The sequence below is a fragment of the Aquarana catesbeiana genome, linkage group LG01 (assembly GCF_042186555.1).
Source record: "Aquarana catesbeiana isolate 2022-GZ linkage group LG01, ASM4218655v1, whole genome shotgun sequence".
NCBI classification, from domain to species: domain Eukaryota; kingdom Metazoa; phylum Chordata; class Amphibia; order Anura; family Ranidae; genus Aquarana; species Aquarana catesbeiana.
The window spans coordinates 915,465,545-915,486,447 of NC_133324.1; the positions used below are offsets into that span (position 1 = coordinate 915,465,545).

At 40.6% G+C, this 20,903-nt stretch overlaps 1 protein-coding gene across 2 annotated transcripts in view; it reads left to right on the forward strand.

Moving 5' to 3' along the window:
* The first annotated feature begins 2,323 nt into the window (after positions 1 to 2,323).
* LOC141120431 (catenin alpha-2) overlaps positions 2,324 to 20,903 on the forward strand; it is an 863,441-nt gene continuing 844,861 nt past the window's right edge. For both annotated transcript variants that reach the window (XM_073611011.1, XM_073611012.1), the window contains exon 1: positions 2,324 to 2,400. In XM_073611011.1, coding sequence (XP_073467112.1) covers positions 2,368 to 2,400 — 33 coding nt within the window. In that variant the 5' untranslated portion in view covers positions 2,324 to 2,367. The remainder of the gene's footprint in view (positions 2,401 to 20,903) is intronic.

Below are 20,903 nucleotides of genomic sequence, written 5' to 3' on the forward strand. Positions count from 1 at the left end.
TTATCTTTTATCATTTGTTTTAGATTTTTTTTCTTCATATTTCACTATTATGAAGTCTGTGAACACTCGTGACACACACATGGGCGGTTATTTACTAAAGGAAAATCCACTTTGCACTGCAAGTGCACTTGAAAATGTATTGAAAGTACACTTGGAAGTAAAGTCGCTGTAGATCCGAGGGGGACATGCAAGGAAAATTAAAAAACAGCATTTTAGCTTGCACGTGATTGGATGATAAAATCAGCAGAGCTTCCACTCATTTCAGATCTACCCCTTAGATTTAGAGCGACTGCACTTCCAAGTGCACTTTCAGTGCAAAGTGGATTTGCCTTTCGTAAATAACCCCCATGGCATCCCTAGTATGTATTACAGCTGATTTTCCCTTCTCAATTGTTTGCAATCAATTAGGGAAATTAATGGGTGGAGCCTGTGATTTGTAGAGCTACTATTTATTTCAAAGTTTTGTGTTTAAATGTAGTTATGACTAATGCCGTGTACACACGGGCGGACTTTTCGGCATCAAAGGTCCGACGATCTTTCCGACCGGACTTTCGACTGACTTTTGACGGACTTTTGAACGAACGGACTTGGCTACACACGATCACACCAAAGTCCGACGGATTCGTACGTGATGACGTACGACCGGACTAATATAGGGAAGCTCATAGCCAGTAGCCAATAGCAGCCCTAGCGTCGGTTTTCGTCTGTCGGACTAGCATATAAACGAGTGGATTTTTCGACCGAACTCGAGTCCGTCGGAAAGATTTGAAACATGTTCCAAATCTAAAGTCCGTCTGATTTTCGACTGAAAAAGTAAGCTGCAGGTCCGATTGAAGCCCACACATGGTCGGATTGTCCGAGGGATTCGTCCCGTGGGATCAGTCCGGTCGAAAAGTCCGCTCGTGTGTACATGGCATAAGGCCTCGTAGGCTAAAACGCGTCAATTGATCTTATCTGCGTTAGCACACTGTGGTTTTTGAATAAAAGTGAAGATTTTTTAAGAGCAACAACTTTTATGTGGATCATCTCTCCGCATTATCTACTCAACTAAACGACTGTGGATCAAGCACCCGGGAGCTCTACTATCAGTATGTTATAATAGCACTGATTCTTCTGTTTGCAAACAGGATTGTCACCCTTAGGCTTCATGTACACTACAGTTCCTAAACTTGAGTTTAGGAGCTTTTGGTGTTTTTTTAATCAAAGCTCCGAAACTCAACTCCATAAAAGCCTATGTGTCCATGTACACATAGGCTTTTAGCATCGTTTAGGAGCTGCTGTGGTTAAGGGAGCTTGAAGCTCCCTCTCCTGAATGCGAAAGAATTGCGCTCAGGATAGGAACGTTTTGACCGTTGGTCGCAAAACATGGAAAAATTGCAGTAAATTTGCATCGTTTTGCGTTTTCCTGAGGCTGCGGTCATAATAGGCTATGTGTATATGAAGCCTAACTAGTATAGTCAGTAAACCACATTGCTCCAAACACTCCCCACTTTGTGATCCTCTGGCTGCTTTAAGGAACCTACCTGAGAGTGCATCCCCGGTACATAGACCGACTTTCAAAAGGAAATGGTGATAGAGTCACTGATTAAAAAGCTATTTAATTCCAGCAATGAAGGTTTGCAGCATGATTTCCCACCTGTCCTACTCATACTTCAATGTGTTTCACCCAGTCTTCATGATTAAGCCCTTTTTTGGGTGAAACGCATTGGAGTAGAAGGTGGACAGGTTAGAAGACATGCTGTGAACCTTTGTTTCTGGAATAAAATTGTTTTTCACATTACTGACCAGTGTGTGGACCGTTCATTTCATTTTGACAGAAGGGTTGTCACCACCTTGTTACAGAAATTGCAAAAATAAGAGATAGGATCGACAGGTGGTAAACCTATCTTACAGGGCGATTCATAAAAACAAAAATTTTAGCTCCACCCTAAAGTGTACCTGTGCACACTTATAGCACATCCCCAATAAATTACAAAAAGCCTGTTTTCCAGTGCCGTCAAACCGACCCCTGGCTTCATCTCTAAGTGGGTTATCGACTCAGAAAAGGCGTGCAGAGCAGGGGTATGTGTTAGGTGCCATTGTTTGCATTCTTACTCCAGTTCAGTGGCTCACTAGGTAATGAATCAATGATCAACATGGCAGACCTGAAACTTGCACCCTTACAAACATGTCAGCCATGATGTGTCCTATTTCTGTCTAGATCTGTTCATTTGAACTGTCCCTTAACATAATGAAAGCATACATTTCTTTTTACTGATATACAGTTTGGTAATTCAGTGTATTTAGTGTAAGCTAAAAGTATTTCCTTGTTTCCTTTAGACTGGAAGAAAAGAAAAAGGTGACCCGCTGAACATTGCCATCGATAAGATGACCAAGAAGACACGAGACTTGCGGAGACAGGTGAGCTTCATAGTCTATACTTTATAGTCTGTTCAAATTCTGGCAAAACAGTATATAGCAGTATATAGTAACAGAGCGTGCAAAAGAAAAATCATTTACACATTCAGCAATATTGACTTTCTGAAAAGTACTCATGGAAAACAAAAAAGTCGAAATTTCATGGTGGATAATGTTACAGTCCTGCTCAGTGAGGTTAAATTTTGTTGGAAGATTTTCTTTCTCTGGCTGTTCACCAAGAAACAATAAGAATAAAAAAAGATGTGTAGCAAAACAAAATCACACAGAACTATATAACAAATGTCTTTAGAGGGCAGGGAAAAAAAGGTCTGCGGCAGTTTTATACAAATAGGAAATGTTTTTCTTTGGTTCAGGATGCATTTGATTTAACAGCTCCATAACAAAGAAGGGTAACCATGTACTGAAACATTAGAAGAAGTACAAGAGGACACTGGCCTTGCGCAATAAAATAGTTACATTAATTTGGCTTAAAAAAAAGTGGCAACTCACGATTTTGGTGCAGTCCGCATGCCTTGGGCAGTGGCTGGGCTTGTTGATGTTCTTGTGGTTGTCAATAGAACTTCCTAGGTGGTCCTGAACCAGGAGGGCTGCGTGGAGGCTTCATAGCTCTCAGGAGCAAATTAAGGCCCATTACACCCTTAAAAACTACTAAACACTCACCCTTGGTAGCACCTGTGGGGTGGAATTGCCAAGAGACAGTGATTTCCACTTGAACGGAGGTTACTGGAGTGGGGTCCGTCCAACAGGTAAGAAGAGATGAAATACAAAAGTGTGTGTGTTGAAGGAGTTATGGGAGTGGATGAATTTCTTTTTTTAAGTTGGTGTTTAATGGGTTTTAAGGGTGCAATGGGCCTTAATTGGCTCCAAGAGAGCTGAATGGTTTCATAGCCCTTAGGAGCCAATCAAGGCCCATTGCACCCTTAAAAATCATCAAGCACAACCTTTAAATGTAACTATATCACCCCCATACACACACTTTTGTTTTTCATTTCCTCTTACCTGTTATGCAGAACCCACTCCAGTAATCTCTGTTCAAGTGGAAATCTTGGCCTCTTGGAATTCACTACCCCTTTGCCCCAGAGGTGCTACCAAGAGACATTGATCACTGCTTGCCCTGAGATTGCTGTAGTGGGTTCTGTCTAACAGGTACAGTAAGAGGGGGTGAAATACAAAAGGGCAAGGGGAGTCACTTTTAAAGGTGGTGTTTGATGGTTTTTAAGGATGCAACGGGCCATAATTGTCTCCTGAGGATTATGGAATCTCCATTCAGCTATCTTGGTCTTTTCCTGTAGCAAAAAATTGTCCCTCGTTACCTTTCTGTGACAAAAGAATAAAATAAAATAATGAGGCCAATGAGGGCCAATTTTGATGTTTGATGATTTTTAAATGTGCAATGGGCCTTAAAGTGTTTGTTAACTCAACATAATAACTTACTGCCAGCTTCTCTATTATAAGCAGGTATACCACACTGTGTAAGTCTTTTCTAAAAACGAGGATTGTAAATACCTTTTTAGGGTCATCTTCAGGCCGATCACGTGACTCGCGACTGCTTTACCGCTCCAACGCATGGTTTCTGCAGGAGGGGCCGAGATCTCCCTCTGACGTCAGCCAGGGAGGTTCCAGTGGCCGCTCACCCCCTCCCGCAGAAGCCCTGTCTTGGAGATGTAAAGTGGCTGTGAGTCACGTGACCGGCCTGAAGATAACTTTAAAAATGTATTTACAATCCCCGTTTTTAGAAAAAAATTACAAAGTGTGGTATGCCTGTCTATAATAGATGGGTTGGCAGTGACCATTGTAAGTTTTTTACTTGTACTAATAGCGGTGGGGATGGGGGGGCGGAGACAGAGACACAGAACTCAGAGCTGGCAGTCAGGGAGGAGGGAGTGAGGGGGAGAGAGGAGAGCAGAAAGGACAGCTGCGGATGATGGAGGGATGTATGCTGACCATGGTGGTCAGGGCTCAGCAGCCCTGATTATTTTGGTCAGCGCAGAGAGGGGGACTCAGGAAGTTGCAGGATCAGCCAGGTTTTTTACAAGTACTGTGCTATCTGCTTAAGGGAACAGGATCTGAATTTTTTGGGGTTAACAAACACTATTAAAGCTAAATTTTTGCTCACTTTTTTTTTCTTTTCTAAATTCCAGCTCCTCTATCTACCAATATAGCATTACTGTGCTTCTTTTGCAAAAATAAAGCAGCTTTCCATTTATTCTACATACGCTTACCTCACTCTTCCAATGGCTGTTTAAAAACACTGCTCCATTACTTCTGCCTTACTTCCTGAACAGACTTTAGGTCATGACACAGGGCCCGCTTCCTGACTGCCCTCTAAACACCGTCTAATAATTTACTGCAAAAAAACCCCAAAAACATTGAAATCCATGCGTCCAGCGTCCTGCATGTAGATTAGGGGCTGGTCGCATGGATTAAGGGGGTGGCGCCCCTGCGCCCCTTATGGACAGGCCACCACTGGTCATGACTTAAAGTCTGTTTAGGAAGTAAGGCAGAAGTAATGAAGAAGTGTTTTTAAACAGCCATTGGAAGAGTGAGGTAAGCGTGTGTAGAATAAATGTTTTTGCAAAAGAAGTACATTAATGCTATATTGGTACATAGGGGATCTGGAATTTAGAAAAAAAACGTGAACAAAGGTGAAAGTGGAAGTTTAGTCAAAACCTAACTAACTCTAAACCCACTCTTTACCACATTCTAAGCCTAATCTATCTAGCCCTGTAAAGAAAGAATCGCTATGCTCAACGGCAGCTTCAGTATATAGGCGTGTGCAGGAGAGACAGCCAACAATGGAAGCCCCATAGTAAGTCTAAGGATGACATAACATCCCAGATATTGCACAGTCGTTGCCGGTTGTCTCCTGCACACAGCAGCCACCACTGGGGACTGGACCAGAGTGGCTGCAGAACAGGCGTGGCAAAAATGACCTTCATTAGCCTCATTATTTTTTTATTTTTTCACAAAATGGTAAAATCAAACAACGAAAACAATTAAAATAATACATTTAAAGTACACAGTGAAAAAAGTGATCAGATACACACATTAAAGGGGAAAAATACACAATGTGAAGAACACTAAATTAACTAAAAATATCCTAAATACATCTAAAAAAAAATCAGACAGTAACTACACAAAAAAGGAATAGTGTTTTTTTTTTTTTGGTCAAAGCAGTTCAATTAATAAAATTGATAACTCCTGCTTCCAAAATCATTCTGCTCATCCATACTCACAGAGATTTTACATCTTGTTGGATTATATTGTGTCTAGCAATACATTTCCCCTTCCCAACAAGTAAAAGGAAGTAAGAGGTTAACTTTATGTAGGCTGCCTTAGTCTGTCAAACAAATTGCACAAGAAACAGCCTTGGGTTCCAGAGCTACAGAGGACAGGTAGATGCTCCTCATCATTCTCAGAGACATCTTTACATCTATGGCTAGCCTTAGAACCAGGAATAGGAGTAATAGAGTGATACTAAAGCTTACAATCAAATTTTGGGCCCAAAGAACAGTTGCAAGATCAGAAAAAAATGCAGTTATATAATGGGGGACACTGATAAGGACAGAACAAAAAAAGAGTTTGGAGGCATTTTTTTTTTTTTTTGGTAGTTTCTCTATTAAAATCTTGATTGCCTTCCTTTACTGATAAGCCACCTTAGTCTTTCAGACTTCAGGGCAATAAAAGTTGACAGAATCTTCAAAAACCTCAACAGTATCCTACAACTAAAAGTCTGTTGAAATAACATTGGATTCACCCTGCTGCTTGATAAATTTTAGCTTTATAGCTGAGCTAAAATTGTAGCTGTATTTTTTTCTATCTTTTATTTTTGTGTATCTTTATTTTTGTTGTCTCTGATAAAATGAATTTCTGCTAAATGTTTATTGGGATGACATTGGACTTTATGGGACACTTAAGTGCTTCAGGGGAAATGGAGAGTGGTTTAATACAGATGATTTACTTTGCCAAGCTGCAGTTATTTCCTTACCGCCTAATTATCGGGCTCAGTTTCATCTATTTCTCATGTAGCATTTACTAATACACGTATAGCTTTCTATATTAGAACTCTTCACATGTTCCAGGTTTAAAGCAAGGCAGTTACTACAAATCGGAAATAGTGGTGCATATGTATCATGTGCCTGGTAGAAATTTTGTTTTCATGTACAAGGGGATATTATTTTCATTTAAAATATTTGTGTCTTGTATGAAGTTCTAGGTCATAAGATATGATTCACCCTTATACTTGTTTATTATGATGATGATAATGATCATCATCATAAGTTCATCATCATCACCATCATCCCTACCCATCACCATTCATTAATCGTCATCATAGATCGTATTTTCCTCAACATATATTGTTATATTCATCCGCTGATCCTAATAAGAGTTATAATTGGGTAGAGCAGAGCATTCCAGAATTAATTTAATGTTATTGTTTCCTTTGAGACAATACGGTTTAAATACCTGAAGATAGAATCTCTTCAGCATCAGATCTTTTTTCTCTAAATCCTTTGAGATAGACTTTTTCTTGCCCAAGATTTCCTCCCGTTTAAGACCTGAAAATATAATCTCTGTGGGTCAGGATATTCTCCTATTAGAAACCCAGAGGCTTTCTCTGACTCATGATTTCCTCCAATTAGAGACCTTAAAAGTTAATCTCTCTCTAGTCCAGGATCTCCTTACTTTTAAGATCTGGAAGTCGAATTTTCAAACATAGGATCTCCTCTCATTAGAGACCTGGAAATAACATTTCTCAGACACAGGATCCTCTCCCGTTAGACACCTGGAAACACATTCTCCCATTAGGCCCGGTGATAGAATCTTTCTAGCTCAGCATCCTCTCTCATAAATGACCTGAATATAGGATCTCTTCAGATCAGGATCTTTTCCATATAAAGACCTGAAGTTAGAATCTCTCTGGCCCAGGATCTTTTCCAATTTAAAACCCAGAAGCAGAATGTCTCTGGTTTTAGGATCTCCCCACACTAAAAACCCAGAGATGGGATATCTCTGGCATATGATCTCCTCCCTTCAAATACATGTAGATAGAATCTTTCTGGTCCAGAATCTCTTCCCATTAGAGACATGTAGATAGAATATTTCGGGCTGAGCTTCCCCCAGTCCCCCAATAATAAGCCAGAGACAGATTTTCTTTGGCCTAGGATCCCATTCAATTAAGGACCTGCAGTTAGAATGTCTCTAGTCCAAGATCTCTTCTAACAGGAGGCCTGAAGATAAAATCCTCAGAATCTCCTCCCAATAAATATATGGAAAGGAATCTCAGGAAGTCCCTTCATACAGTAGTATCCACAAACCACCTGGATTATAATTATGATGACGTTTTTAAATGTGTTCTTCAGTTATGCAAATTCTAATCCAACCATGTTGGTTACATGACTTTGGAAAAATGAATATTAAAGCAAATAAAGCATAAAGTACTGCAAGTAAGAGTCAAAAAAGGGGGGGGGGGGGGGTGAGCCCAGAGCTGGCTTTAAACGTGTTAATGTAATTTAAAAATGTTTGTTTTCGGTCATTTTAAATCTGAACATTTAATTTAAATAATACCCACCATCGTATACAAGATCAAGTGCCCAGTACAGCAGTATAAATGGGCGTTCTACCCAGTATAGAGGTACCTACATCCTAAATCTTAATATAATTGAACAAAAAAAGTGGGAGTGGCAACATGATTTTTATTGGTACCATCAAGGACATTACATTAAAATCACATGGTTTCACGATTTTCACCGCAAAACATATAGAGTTTGGCTCACCACATGTACACCTCCGCTATGGATTAACATCATTATAGTGCGAGTAGCACTACATTGTGGGTGTAGTACAGCCATACAAGAGGGATTTTTATTCTTATGTTTTGTTTTAATGAAAAAATAGGATTTTTATAACAGCTTACCTGTAAAATCCTTTTCTTGGAGTAAATCATTAATCAGGGTGGTTACTACTGAACCTGAAAGCCCCCGATTTTTTAGAATGTGGGCTTCAATAGCCACACCGTTAAATTTAGCGTATGTAAGGCAGGATAGAATACTGGTTCCTGTGACAGCAGGTCCGGACGAGGTGGAAGAGTCAAAGACTCCACTACTGCCATTCTCATGATCCCTGCATACCAGGGTCTTCTGGGCCTTGCCGGGGCCACTAGAATTACCGGCTTCCCTTCTTCCCTGATCCTGTGAAGCAGCCGTGGTAGCAGCTGAACTGGAGGGAATGCATAAATCAGTGAAAACTGATTCCACAGGATCACTAACACATCTACTCCGAGTGCAAGTGGATCCCTTGTTCTTGCCACAAAGATGTCCAACTTCTTGTTGAACCTGGATGCCAATAGATCTACGTCCGGCGTACCCCATCTTTGGCATATGGCCAAAAAGACATCGGGATGTAGAGACCATTCTCCCGGCAACAACTGTTGGCAGCTCAGAAAATCTGCCTGCCAATTTTCCCCTCCTGGAATGTAAATTGCAGATAGGAAAGGAACATGTTTCTCTGCCCATGACAGAATATGGTCCACCACCCTTTGGGCTGCGTGGCTTCTGGTGCCTCCTTGATGATTGATATAGGACACTGCTGTGGCATTGTCGGATTGTATCCTGGCAGGAGCATTCCACAACATGGACGTCCAGGCTGTTAGAGCCAGACATACTGCTCGAATCTCTAGGATATTGATGGGCAAGGTCTTCTCGGACTCTGACCACTTCCCTTGAACAGTGGTCTCTTCTAGAACTGCTCCCCAGCCCCATAGGCTGGCATCCGTTACTACTTTCCAGAAAACTGGAATAAAGGATTTTATGTAAATTCCTGGTTATCAACCACCAGTTGAGACTCTAGCTTATCTTGGGAGCCAGATTCATTGGATAATCCAAGGCTTGGATATGTTTGTTCAAAGCAGACAGAATGCTGTCTTGCAACAGTCTTGAATGAAACTGGGCATAAAGAACTGCTTCGAAAGAAGATACCATCTTCCCTAGTAGTCTCATGCAAAGGTGAATGGAAGGACCCTTCTTTGCCTTGACTGCCTGGACCAGCTCTCTTAGAGCATTGACCTTTGCCTGAGGCAAGAACACCCTTTCCTGGGTTGTGTCTATGACCAGGCCCAAATACTGCAGCCTTCTTACCAGCTGTAAGGATGATTGCTCTAGATTGAGAATCCAACCCAGGTGTCTCAGATAACTGACTGTTCTGGGCACCCCCTGATTTAACTCTGCTATTGACTGATCTACCAGTAGGAGGTTGTCTAGGTATGCTATTACTGCTATACCCTGGCCCCTTAGTCTTGCTAGTACTGGGGCTAACACTTTTGTAGGGGAGCGGTGGCTGACCCAAAAGACAAGGCCATGAACTGAAAGTGGCGCTGCTCTGCCACAAACCACATAAACTTCTGGTAAGTGGGAAATATTGGCACATGTAGATATGCATCCTTGATATCTATGGATGCTAGAACCTCTCCTCTCCATAGGGTGGAAACAACTGACCGAATCGACTCCATTCGAAAGGAGATCTAGAATGGGTTTGACATCTCCATTTGGTTTTGGTACCATAAAGAGATTTGAATAAAACCCCATGTCCCTCTCTTCTGAGGGAACCATCCATTTGGCTTTCAAGCACTTTAGATGGATCTGTTTGTACAGCTCCTTGATCCCATCAGGGATTGCTTAGCGGAGTTCTCTTAGCATTTCATCAACCGTGACCAACACCTTAGACACTGGCGAAAAAACTGAGATACTGCCGGTATGGGAGGGGTTATATAGGGAGGGGCACTTCCTGTTTCCTTTTTGGTTATACCAGTGTCCATTCACCTAAAGGTGGCCTATAACCCATATAGTTATTACTATGGTGCCCTGTGTCCCGTGATGTACGATGGAGAAATATAGTTGTGATGTTATTTGTAACAATAAAATGATGTGATTTTAATCTAGTGTAATGTCCTCTATGGTACCAAGAAAAATCCTGCTGCCCCTCCCACTTTTTTTTGTCCAATAACACCCGCTATCCCTGAACCTTTGCATATATGCAGGTGCGAGGTGGGGAGAGACGCAGCCCCAGGTAATTGGCTTAGCACTTACAGCTACCTTCTGAGTTCAACCCAATATGGATTCAGCTAAACCCAAGCCAATCCCAAGCTCATGCCTAATTACTAGAAGGAGGCCTGTCCAGAGAAAAACAATATGCCCAATGCATGTAGACAGGGAGAAAGGGAGGCTGAAGGACATCAGTATCACTCAAAAAAGATGAAAAAAAAGGCAAAATTAAATATTATTATAAAAACAAAAAACAGTTATTATTTATGAGTCACCGGGCTTTAGAAGTCATCCATTTATAGTTTGGATCTTCTATAAGGCTAGTGGGTTAGCAACATAGCTGTTCAATTAGCATTTGTAGAAGAAGGTCAGGAATGATAACCTCTGTAGTTTCTCATGGCAGGCTTATTTTAAGGTGGTAATGAAGGCTTTACTTGCAACAGTCCAAAAGTGGATGGAAGAAGCTTTAGTACCAGGTGCCCCTCATTAGAGATTCAAGGCTTACAAATAACACAAAGTCCATGGTGCATATAGTAGACTCGTCTATTTTTTTTTTTTATTTCAAAATTACAGTTTTTTAAAATTGCAATATACTTAGGAAGTCAAAAAACCAACGTGCTTCATTGATTTTGTTGCAGGGCCTGATAATTTGTAGTTAGACCCTTGAACATAATGCCGGATTATAGAAAAAAGTATGAGAAATAATGGCAAACATATTTCTGGAGCTTTAGTGACAGTCTTTCTCTTAGAAAAATGACAGCATTCATCAAGGAAAAAAAAGCTTATAATGTTTCAGTGCAAAATGTGACCAATTCATCTGGCGGCAGGCAGGTTTTGAGAATTATTCAGTAATGTATTTGCGGCAGGCCCAAAGAAATGTTCCGCACAGCAGGGTATTAATTTGTCTCTGACTTCAGAGGCTGCTGAACATTTTCCGAGGGCTGACATTGCTGAACTTTCCAATCTCTTCACTACTGCGCCAAAAGAACCCGCAGAACTCCGAAAGTAAATGAAATAATTCAGAAGAATATGATCCTTATTTTCAAATGGTTAACTTTATCTGTGGATGTTTCACCATCCTCCACAATGTTATCTGGAGCATATCATACAGGCATACGATCCCTTGAGATTTGGTGTCAGGCTTCGAAAGTTTTGCAGTGATGCTTCCATGGAAAAATACGGTGAAAATATAAATTACTACTATAAGGGAATTTTGCAGAATATGTAAATATTTTAGTGCTTTAAAACCTTGGTGTATTAAAGGAAAACTAATTTTGTTGAAAAATTGATATAAGCTGTTTTGTGATTTAATGTTTAATTTAATTTTCCATTTCAATCTACAGCTAGCTATGATTTGCTAAAACTGACGAAAATGTTGCTTCCTTGCAATCGTGGCAACAGTGAGAGTGACTTCTAAATTAAACATGTACAGAACACCCCCAGTGAGCTAATCTTCTGCTCATGGGATTGTCTTACCATTTAACGGAGGTGATCAAAGACCAACATGCTTGAAACCCAGCCTTAGCAACCATGGCTCCTTCTATAGTGGATACATTTGGGTAGACATGGAGGGGCAAGAATTGTGGTGTTTGCAAGATTTCCAAGTAAAATAAAAAAGAGAAAAAAAAAATCATTTTGGCACAGGAAATAGACGAAGACCCTGGATAATGCATGAATAAAAGTAGTTTGACCATACTGGAGAGAAAACCAGATAAAGTCATTGTCAGGGAGTACTGTAATCTTTGAGATATTACACTGATATTACACTGCCATATTGCGCAGGTTGAATGAAAAGACCATGAAAATATACACCGGCCAGCCATAACATTATGGTGACCCACCTAATATAAGTAGGTCCTTCTTTTGCCTTCAAGATTGCCCTGACCATCATAACATGGACGCAGTTAGACTTTTGAAGGTATGCTGTGATATCTGCTACCAAGCTGTCAGTAGCAGATCCTAAACGTCCTGTAAGTTGTGAGGTGAGGCCTCCATGGATTGGACTTGTTTTTCTAGCACATCCCACAGATGCTCGATGGATTGAGATCTGAAGCATTTGGAGGTCAAGTCAACAGCTCAAACTTGTTGTGTTCGTCAAACCATTTTTTCCAGTGTGGCAGGGAACATTATCTTACTGAAAGAGGCCACTGCCATCAAGGAATACGGTTTCCATGAAGGGGTGTACTTTATCAGCAACAATGTTTATTTAGGTGGTACATGTCAGAACATCGCCCAAGCATCACACTGCCTCTGCCGGCTTGCTTTCTTCCCATACTGCATCCTGGTGACATCTCTTCCACAGGCAAGTAATGCACATGCACCTGGACATCCACATGATGTAAAAAAAAAAAAAAAAAACGTGATTCATCACACCAGGTCACCTTCTTCCATTGTTCCGTGGTGCCCATCATAGGTGCTTTTAGTTGTGAACACAGGTCAGCATGGGCACCCTGAATACTCTGCAGCTACGCCGCTCCATACACAACAAACTGCGATGCCCATTTTTCTGCTTTCAACACATTAAAGCGGGGTTCCACCCAAATTTTGAACAATATCTGTATGTATTCTCTTCCTTGCCTAGATGCTGACATGCCGTTAAAAAAAATTTAAATCGCCGTAATTACCTTTTATTTTTCTATTCTTCTTTGCACTTCCTGGTTCTCCTCCCGTGGGAGTAGGCGTGTTTCTAGCCTCTCCCAGACTCCTGGGAGCTAGTCTCAGGCTTCCCAGGATGTCACTGAGCATGTGCGGGAACGAGCGGTGAATGCTGGGAGCACAGCATTCACCACATCCAGGAAATAAATGCTTGTGGCCTTCAAATGCCCACAATAAAGATGGAAACCGCCTGCAGTGAATAATATAAGTTATTCTTTCCGACTAAATCTGACACAGGCGGACATATTACACACAATATGTGAGTATGTAATGCTGAGAAGAAAAGTTTGTGAATGAACTCAAAAAAAAAAAAAATGATAGATAGGTGGACCCCCGCTTTAACTTCATGGACAACATGTTTACTTGCTGCCTAATATATTCCACAGACTTTCAGATGCCATTGTAATGAGATAATCAATGTTATTCACTTTAACTGCCACTGATCTTAATGTAATGGCTGATTGGTGTATATCTGATGCCTAGATCACTTTTATTGTTACCTTGGGATTCTACAGGTCAGATGTATTTCTAGCAATAGCATAAATTCCCATAAATTTCAAAGGATCATGGTTTAACTTTTTAATGCCTGAAAATAGAACTAATCTTAATGCCTGATCTTAATAATCTTAATGCCTATAACTTTGGCATGTGTTAGTAAAACCGTACATATCATTACAACTACTAAGTGTATCCAGGTAAATTATACCTTTTTTTTTTCAGGATAAACTAAGTAATTGTTAATGGATGTCTTCTGATAATTTTTTACAAATTTGGCTGTAAATTTCATGCCATTACCGTAACTCCCCTCCAAACAAAAAAATAAATAAAGTACATTTTACTCCTGGCATTCATCGCAATATCATATGTGTATATTATTTGTTGTTTGTACCCATAGTAGGGCTGAGAAACAATACTACACATTTTAATTTATTTTTTAAATCCTACCTATACACACTTACACAAAAGTTTTTTCTGTTTAAACTTACCTAAAAATTGCTGACACTGACCGTTGATCCTGACATTGACCCTGATACTAAACCTAGATTAAGCCCTGATATAGCTATTTTACCTTTATTTATATTTTTTAAACACAAACGTTTTTTTTTTTTTTCATTTTTCTCCTTTAATACCCAATTATTGCAAATGATATATGATTATTGTATAATAATACTGTATAATCTATTTATTTTAAAAATAAAGAGAAGGGTGGGTTATCAAAAAAACAAAAGCGGTTAGGAGTGAAGAACAAATTCCAGAAAGCACATTTGAATGGCACCTAAAATTGCGGTACGGTTTTGCCATGAATGTTGCGCGATAGATAGCGCTGCAATCGCAGCAACCCACAACGCGTGCAGCATGTCGCCCAAAAGTAGCTCCTGAAATTTCTTTGGGCGACAAGCTTCATGGGCTGATTTCTAGTGCACACAAGCACAAATTAATACCCCATTTTTGGTAAAATATAAAAGATAATGTTGAGTCAAGTAAATAGATACTAAACATGTCAAGATTTACACTTTTTTTATTTAACTTTATTGCTATCACAAAGGGGGTTAACATGTCCCCTTGTGATAGCTTTGGGTAGGCGACAGGACAGCACCAAAACCAAAATCATTGTCACTACTGGGATCATTCATCACAGCGGAGATGGGGAATGGAAGTTCTTCCATCTCTTCTGTGGGAAGCTGTCCCTGGTACCCCAGAGTAACAGGAGAGCCCAAGAAGCATCATGGGGTCAGCCGAAGTGGTTGGAAGCCTTTCGCAGTGCTGTAAAAGTGATCGGATGGATGTAAAGTCGCCATGATCACTTTTACAAAACAGCCATTGAAAATAAAACAGTACCAAGATCAGCCATGATCTTGTAATAGCAACTTGCTTACAATGCGTTTTTATATGTGCACTATATTGCCAAAAGTATTGTGACGCCTGCCTTTACACGCACATGAGCTTTAATGGCATCCCAGTCTTAGTCTATAGGGTTTAATATTGAGTTGGCCCACCATTTGCAGCTATAACAGCTTCAACTTTTCTGGGAAGGCTGTCCACAAGGTTTAGGAGTGTGTCTATGGGAATGTTTGACCATTCTTCCAGAAGAGCATTTGTGAGGTCAGACACTGATGTTGGATGAGAAGGCTTGGCTCACAGTCTCCACTCTAATGCTGTGTACACACGAGCAGAATGTCCAACAGAAAAAGTCAGACGGGATCTTTTCATCGTATATTCCGATCGCTTGTATAGACCATCGGACCTTTTACATAAAAAATTCTGACGAACCTAGAAAGAACATGTTCTAAATTTTTCTGACGGAACCAATTCCTATCGGGAAAACCGCTCGTCTGCTGTTCCGACGGAACCAAAAACGACGCATGCTCTGAAGCAAGTACGAAGTGGAAGCTATTGGCTACTGGCTATTGAACTTCCGTTTTCTAGTCCCGTCATACATGTTGTACGTCACCGCGTTCTGGATGGTCAGAATTTGGTGTGACCATGTGTATGCAAGATAGCTTTAGCGGAATTCCGTTGGAACTCCGTCGGAAAAAACCTTCAGAGTTTATTCCGACGGGAAAACCGGTCATGTGTACAGGGCATAATTCATTCCAAAGGTGTTCCATCGGGCTGAGGTCAGGACTCTGTGCAGGCCAGTGAAGTTCCTTGAACCCAAACCCACTAATCCATGTCTTTATGGACCTTATTTGTGTACTGGTGTGTAGTCATGTTGGAATAGGAAGGGGCCATCTTCAAACTGTTCCCACAAAGTTGGGAGCATGAAATTGTCCAAAATGTCTTGGTATGCTGACGCCTTAAGAGTTCCCTTCACTGGAACTAAGGGGTTGTCAGTAACCATGAAATCAGGCCGAGACAGAAGTACAGTTAAATCACACTTGTTTAATAATAAAAGTAAAAAGAACAAACGTAGTCAAAACATAGCCAAAGTTCAGTAACCAGAATGGATAGTCAGCCAAGCCAGAAGTCAGGGATCAATGTAGTGGAACAGCAAGCAGGATCTGGAGCCAGAAGGCATGTCAGCAAAGTAAGTCTTGAACAGGATCGCAGGAGAGCATCTCAGTTTCTGTGATGTTGACCAAGGCAAAGGCAGAGCTCCTCTGGACTCGACAGCTTAAGTAGGCAGGACTGACGATCAGGATATCATCAACAGCTGAGTAACGGTGGAGAGAAAGGAGCTGGCAATTAGCCAACAGCTGAGCAGCCAGCTCCGAGAAGGAAGGGCTGAGCCCAGCCCTGACAGGGGCCAAGCCCAACCCCTAAAAAACAACCCCACACCATAATCCCCCCTCCACCAAATGATTTGGACCAAAGCAAGGTCCATAAAGACATGAATAAGCGAGTTATGGGTGGAGGAACTTGACTGACCTCAACCCGATAGAACACCTTTGGAATTAATTAGAGCAGAGACTGCAAGCCAGGCCTTCTGGTTCAACATCAGTGCCTGACCTCACAAATGCGCTTCTAGAAGAATGGTCAAACATTCCCATAGACACACTCCTAAACCTTGTGGACAGCCTTCCCAGAAGAGTTGAAGCTGTTATAGCTGAAAGGGTGGGCCAACTCAATATTGAACCCTACAGACTAAGACTGGGAAGCCTTTAAAGTTCATGTGCGTGTAAAGGCAGGCGTCCCAATAATTTTGGTAATATAGTGTATATCGGCCAGCAAGTGGTAATTACTACCAGAATATTGTGGACACCTTCACCACCATACCATTGACTTGCTAACATTTACATCCCTTGTATCTTATAATCACAATAGTTTTCTATCACTTCTATAATTATATAGGTTGGTCATTTTGTACAATGTGAAAAATGATCTAAATATTCTTTGTGAGGAGAGAGGTACTTAGTCTACTGCTCGCTCACCATTTTCTTTCTTTCCTCTTTTTTTTTTTTTTTCTGTCCATACGCCAAACTCTAACTAGATTGTGCCCTGAGAACAATGTTGACAATAGTGACAGTTTGTGGCTGCGGGGCACAAAAGTTGTTAGTGTCACTCAGCTAGGCAAACTTTAAATATCAAAGTGCGCTACAGTAACCTTCAGAAAACAGTTCATGCTAATAGTGAAGGACAGGCTTCATCCATTAACACATGTGAGAAGGTCGTCAGGGCTGTGCTTTGATTTCTCATAATGTGGCAATTTGCTTCTCAGGGGGACCGAGGTGTTACCTTTTTTTTTCTCCTCTGTTAATGTGTGGATGTTTAAATAGTCGTCTTCACATACAAAAAAAAAAATAAAATAAAATAAAATAAAAAGCATAATCCTATGGGATTTTCGTTTTTTTAGCAGCTCGATGCACACTGAGGTTGACTGAACATTTTTTCCGCAAACATTATGCTTTATTCATGCCAGGGCTGCGAAGGGGGATTTGCTCTACTGCTAAAATAGTATCATTGCTTCTAATATGTTTTTGATGAAAAAATATGGATATCCTGAGTTGACACCCACTTTGAAAGTGCTCTGTTTCACTCCCTGATAAAATATTCTTAAAGCATGTTTATTGAAAAGTACTACAGAATGTTTCAATTTTGCATTTGCTTGGATTCTGCTAAAGAATAGACATAGTATTTGTTTTTTTTAGTATATACAGCATTATAGTAGTATAAAATTTATCATTTATCTTGGTCATGGTTAAGCCTTAAAAAGGGAATTCCTCTTTTGTTAAAAAAATATAGCCTTTAAAATTGCCACTTTGTATTTTGTCATTAAAAGTACAGTACCTTTCTATTTCAAATTGAAGCTGTTGAATTTGTTTTGTGCTTATAGCAGATTTAATGGAAAGTACTGATGTATCTTTCATTTTAGCACGTGATTGTGTTCTGCTAAAAAAAAAAAAAAAGTTTTTCAGGAGAATAGAATTTATTATTTATCCTGGTCAGGGTTAAAAAAAAAAAGCACAAACCAAACAAGGCATTTTACATTTTCATATTATGTAAAATAACTTTTCGTTTAAATCTTAAGCTGCTGAAGATTTTCAAAGTAGTTAAAATTTCAATGCAATCTTTGTTATATCTCCCTGATAATATTGTTGTTTGTGCTGTTGATACGTCAACTTAAATTTAATTGTATTTATGGAATTAAATGGAATTGTATTTACCGCTCTGTTTCTGAGAAATTCTTGATATAAAAATAAATATGGCAGCCTGGAAGCATTCTGTCCCCTGTTGGTGTACAAAACATCATTTTTTGCTTGCGTGATTGAATCACTAATTTTCTCAGATGTCCTTGCGGAGATGCAAGTCAAATTTTAGGTATCCTGCAAAAGGAATTTCATTTTTGGTGAGATATTCCCAAAGGGTTAATTACTTCTATGGGTGGGGGGGGGGGGAGCGTGGCCAAGCGCATGAAGAGATAGGACACTTCCTTTCTCTGCTCCCACATATACCAGGCATTTACCGTCTCCCGACGCCCACATGATTGCCCAGCAGATCGGTAATGGGGAGGAAAGGTGGGGGAGAGGGACACAAGACCCCCGACCTGCATAAAGAGGGCGAGATTGGCCATTTTTTTACCCGTTTAGGGCTGAATCATAGCGGCTCCCCCTCTTCCAAGATGGCGCCGTCCTGTTCCTCTGGATCACATGCAGCCTCTCAGCACTCACCCTTGCTGCGTTCAACTCCACACATGAGAACCAGACAATGCACCCGGTCCCCTCTGGAGTCAGAACGCGGCTCAGTCCACTCAGGCTGCCCTTCTCCTGACTCACATCGCTCCTATGATAGCTGGGATATGGAAGCTTATGTAACACTTACCCCCGAAGGAGCTGATGGTAATTGATGGGACCTGCACTCTGCTTTTCCACCCCCAAAGAATTGGCTCAATCCCCTTGACACAGCTGTGTAACAGTGTTGGTGTGAAACCCAATGACAAGAAACAACCCAACAATAGCAATATACATAAATTGTACCTCTATCGTTACCTGGGTATCCGTTGCTCCACCTGCTATGAGAATGAACAAGCCTCACACCAGTTATACTTTTAACCAGACTGTAAGTTTACTGAAGGCTGGTCTAAAACAGTAATTACAATAATTGTTTTAGTACACAAACTTGACACAATAATGAACTAAGGGTATGTAAATAATTATCCCTCAAGGATTACTTAACCACTTGAGCCCCGGACCATTATGCTGCCTAAGGACCAGAGGTCTTTTTCCAATTTGGCACTGCGTCGCTTTAACTGCTAATTGCGCGGTCATGCAATGCTGTACCCAAACGAAATTTGCGTCCTTTTCTTCCCACAAATAGAGCTTTCTTTTGATGGTATTTGATCACCTCTGCGGTTTTTATTTTTTGCGCTATAAACGGAAAAAGACCGAAAATTTTGAAAAAAAATGATATTTTCTACTTTTTGTTATAAAAAAAATCCAATAAACTCAATTTTAGTCATACATTTAGGCCAAAATGTATTCGGCCACATGTCTTTGGTAAAAAAAATGTCAATAAGCGTATATTTATTGGTTTGCGCAAAAGTTATAGCGTCTACAAACTAGGGTACATTTTCTGGAATTTACACAGCTTTTAGTTTATGACTGCCTATGTCATTTCTTGAGGTGCTAAAATGGCAGGGCAGTACAAAACCCCCCCAAATGACCCCACTTTGGAAAGTAGACACCCCAAGGAAATTGCTGAGAGGCATGTTGAACCCATTGAATATTTATTTTTTTTGTCCCAAGTGATTGAAAAATGACAAAAAAAAAAAAAAAAAAAATATTTACAAAAAGTCGTCACTAAATGATATATTGCTCACACAGGCCATGGGCCTATGTGGAATTGCACCCCAAAATACATTTAGCTGCTTCTCCTGAGTATGGGGATACCACATGTGTGGGACTTTTTGGGAGTCTAGCCGCGTACGGGGCCCCGAAAACCAATCACCGCCTTCAGGATTTCTAAGGGTGTAAATTTTTGCTTTCACTCTTCACTGCCTATCACAGTTTCGGAGGCCATGGAATGCCCAGGTGGCACAAAACCCCCCAAAATGACCCCATTTTGGAAAGTAGACACCCCAAGCTATTTGCTGAGAGGCATATTGAGTCCATGGAATATTTTATATTTTGACACAAGTTGCGGGAAAGTGACACTTTTTTTTTTTTTTTTTTTTTTTTTTCATAAAGTTGTCACTAAATGATATATTGCTCACACAGGCCATGGGCATATGTGGAATTGCACCCCAAAATACATTTAGCTGCTTCTCCTGAGTATGGGGATACCACATGTGTGGGACTTTTTGGGAGCCTAGCCGCGCACTGGACCCCGAAAACCAATCACTGCCTTCAGGATTTCTAAGGGTGAAAATTTTTGATTTCACTCTTTACTGCCTATCACAGTTTCGGAGGCCATGGAATGCCCAGGTGGCACAAAACCCCCCCAAATGACCCCATTTTGGAAAGTAGACACCCCAAGCTATTTGCTGAAAGGCATGGTGAGTATTTTGCAGCTCTCATTTGTTTTTGAAAATGAAGAAAGACAAGAAAAAACATTTTTTTTTTTCTTTTTTCAATTTTCAAAACTTTGTGACAAAAAGTGAGGTCTGCAAAATACTCACTATACCTCTCAGCAAATAGCTTGGGGTGTCTACTTTCCAAAATGGGGTCATTTGGGGGGGTTTTGTGCCACCTGGGCATTCCATGGCCTCCGAAACTGTGATAGGCAGTGAAGAGTGAAATCAAAAATTCACGCCCTTAGAAAGCCTGAAGGCGGTGCTTGGTTTTCGGGGTCCCGTACGCGGCTAGGCTCCCAAAAAGTCTCACACATGTGGTATCCCCGTACTCAGGAGAAGCA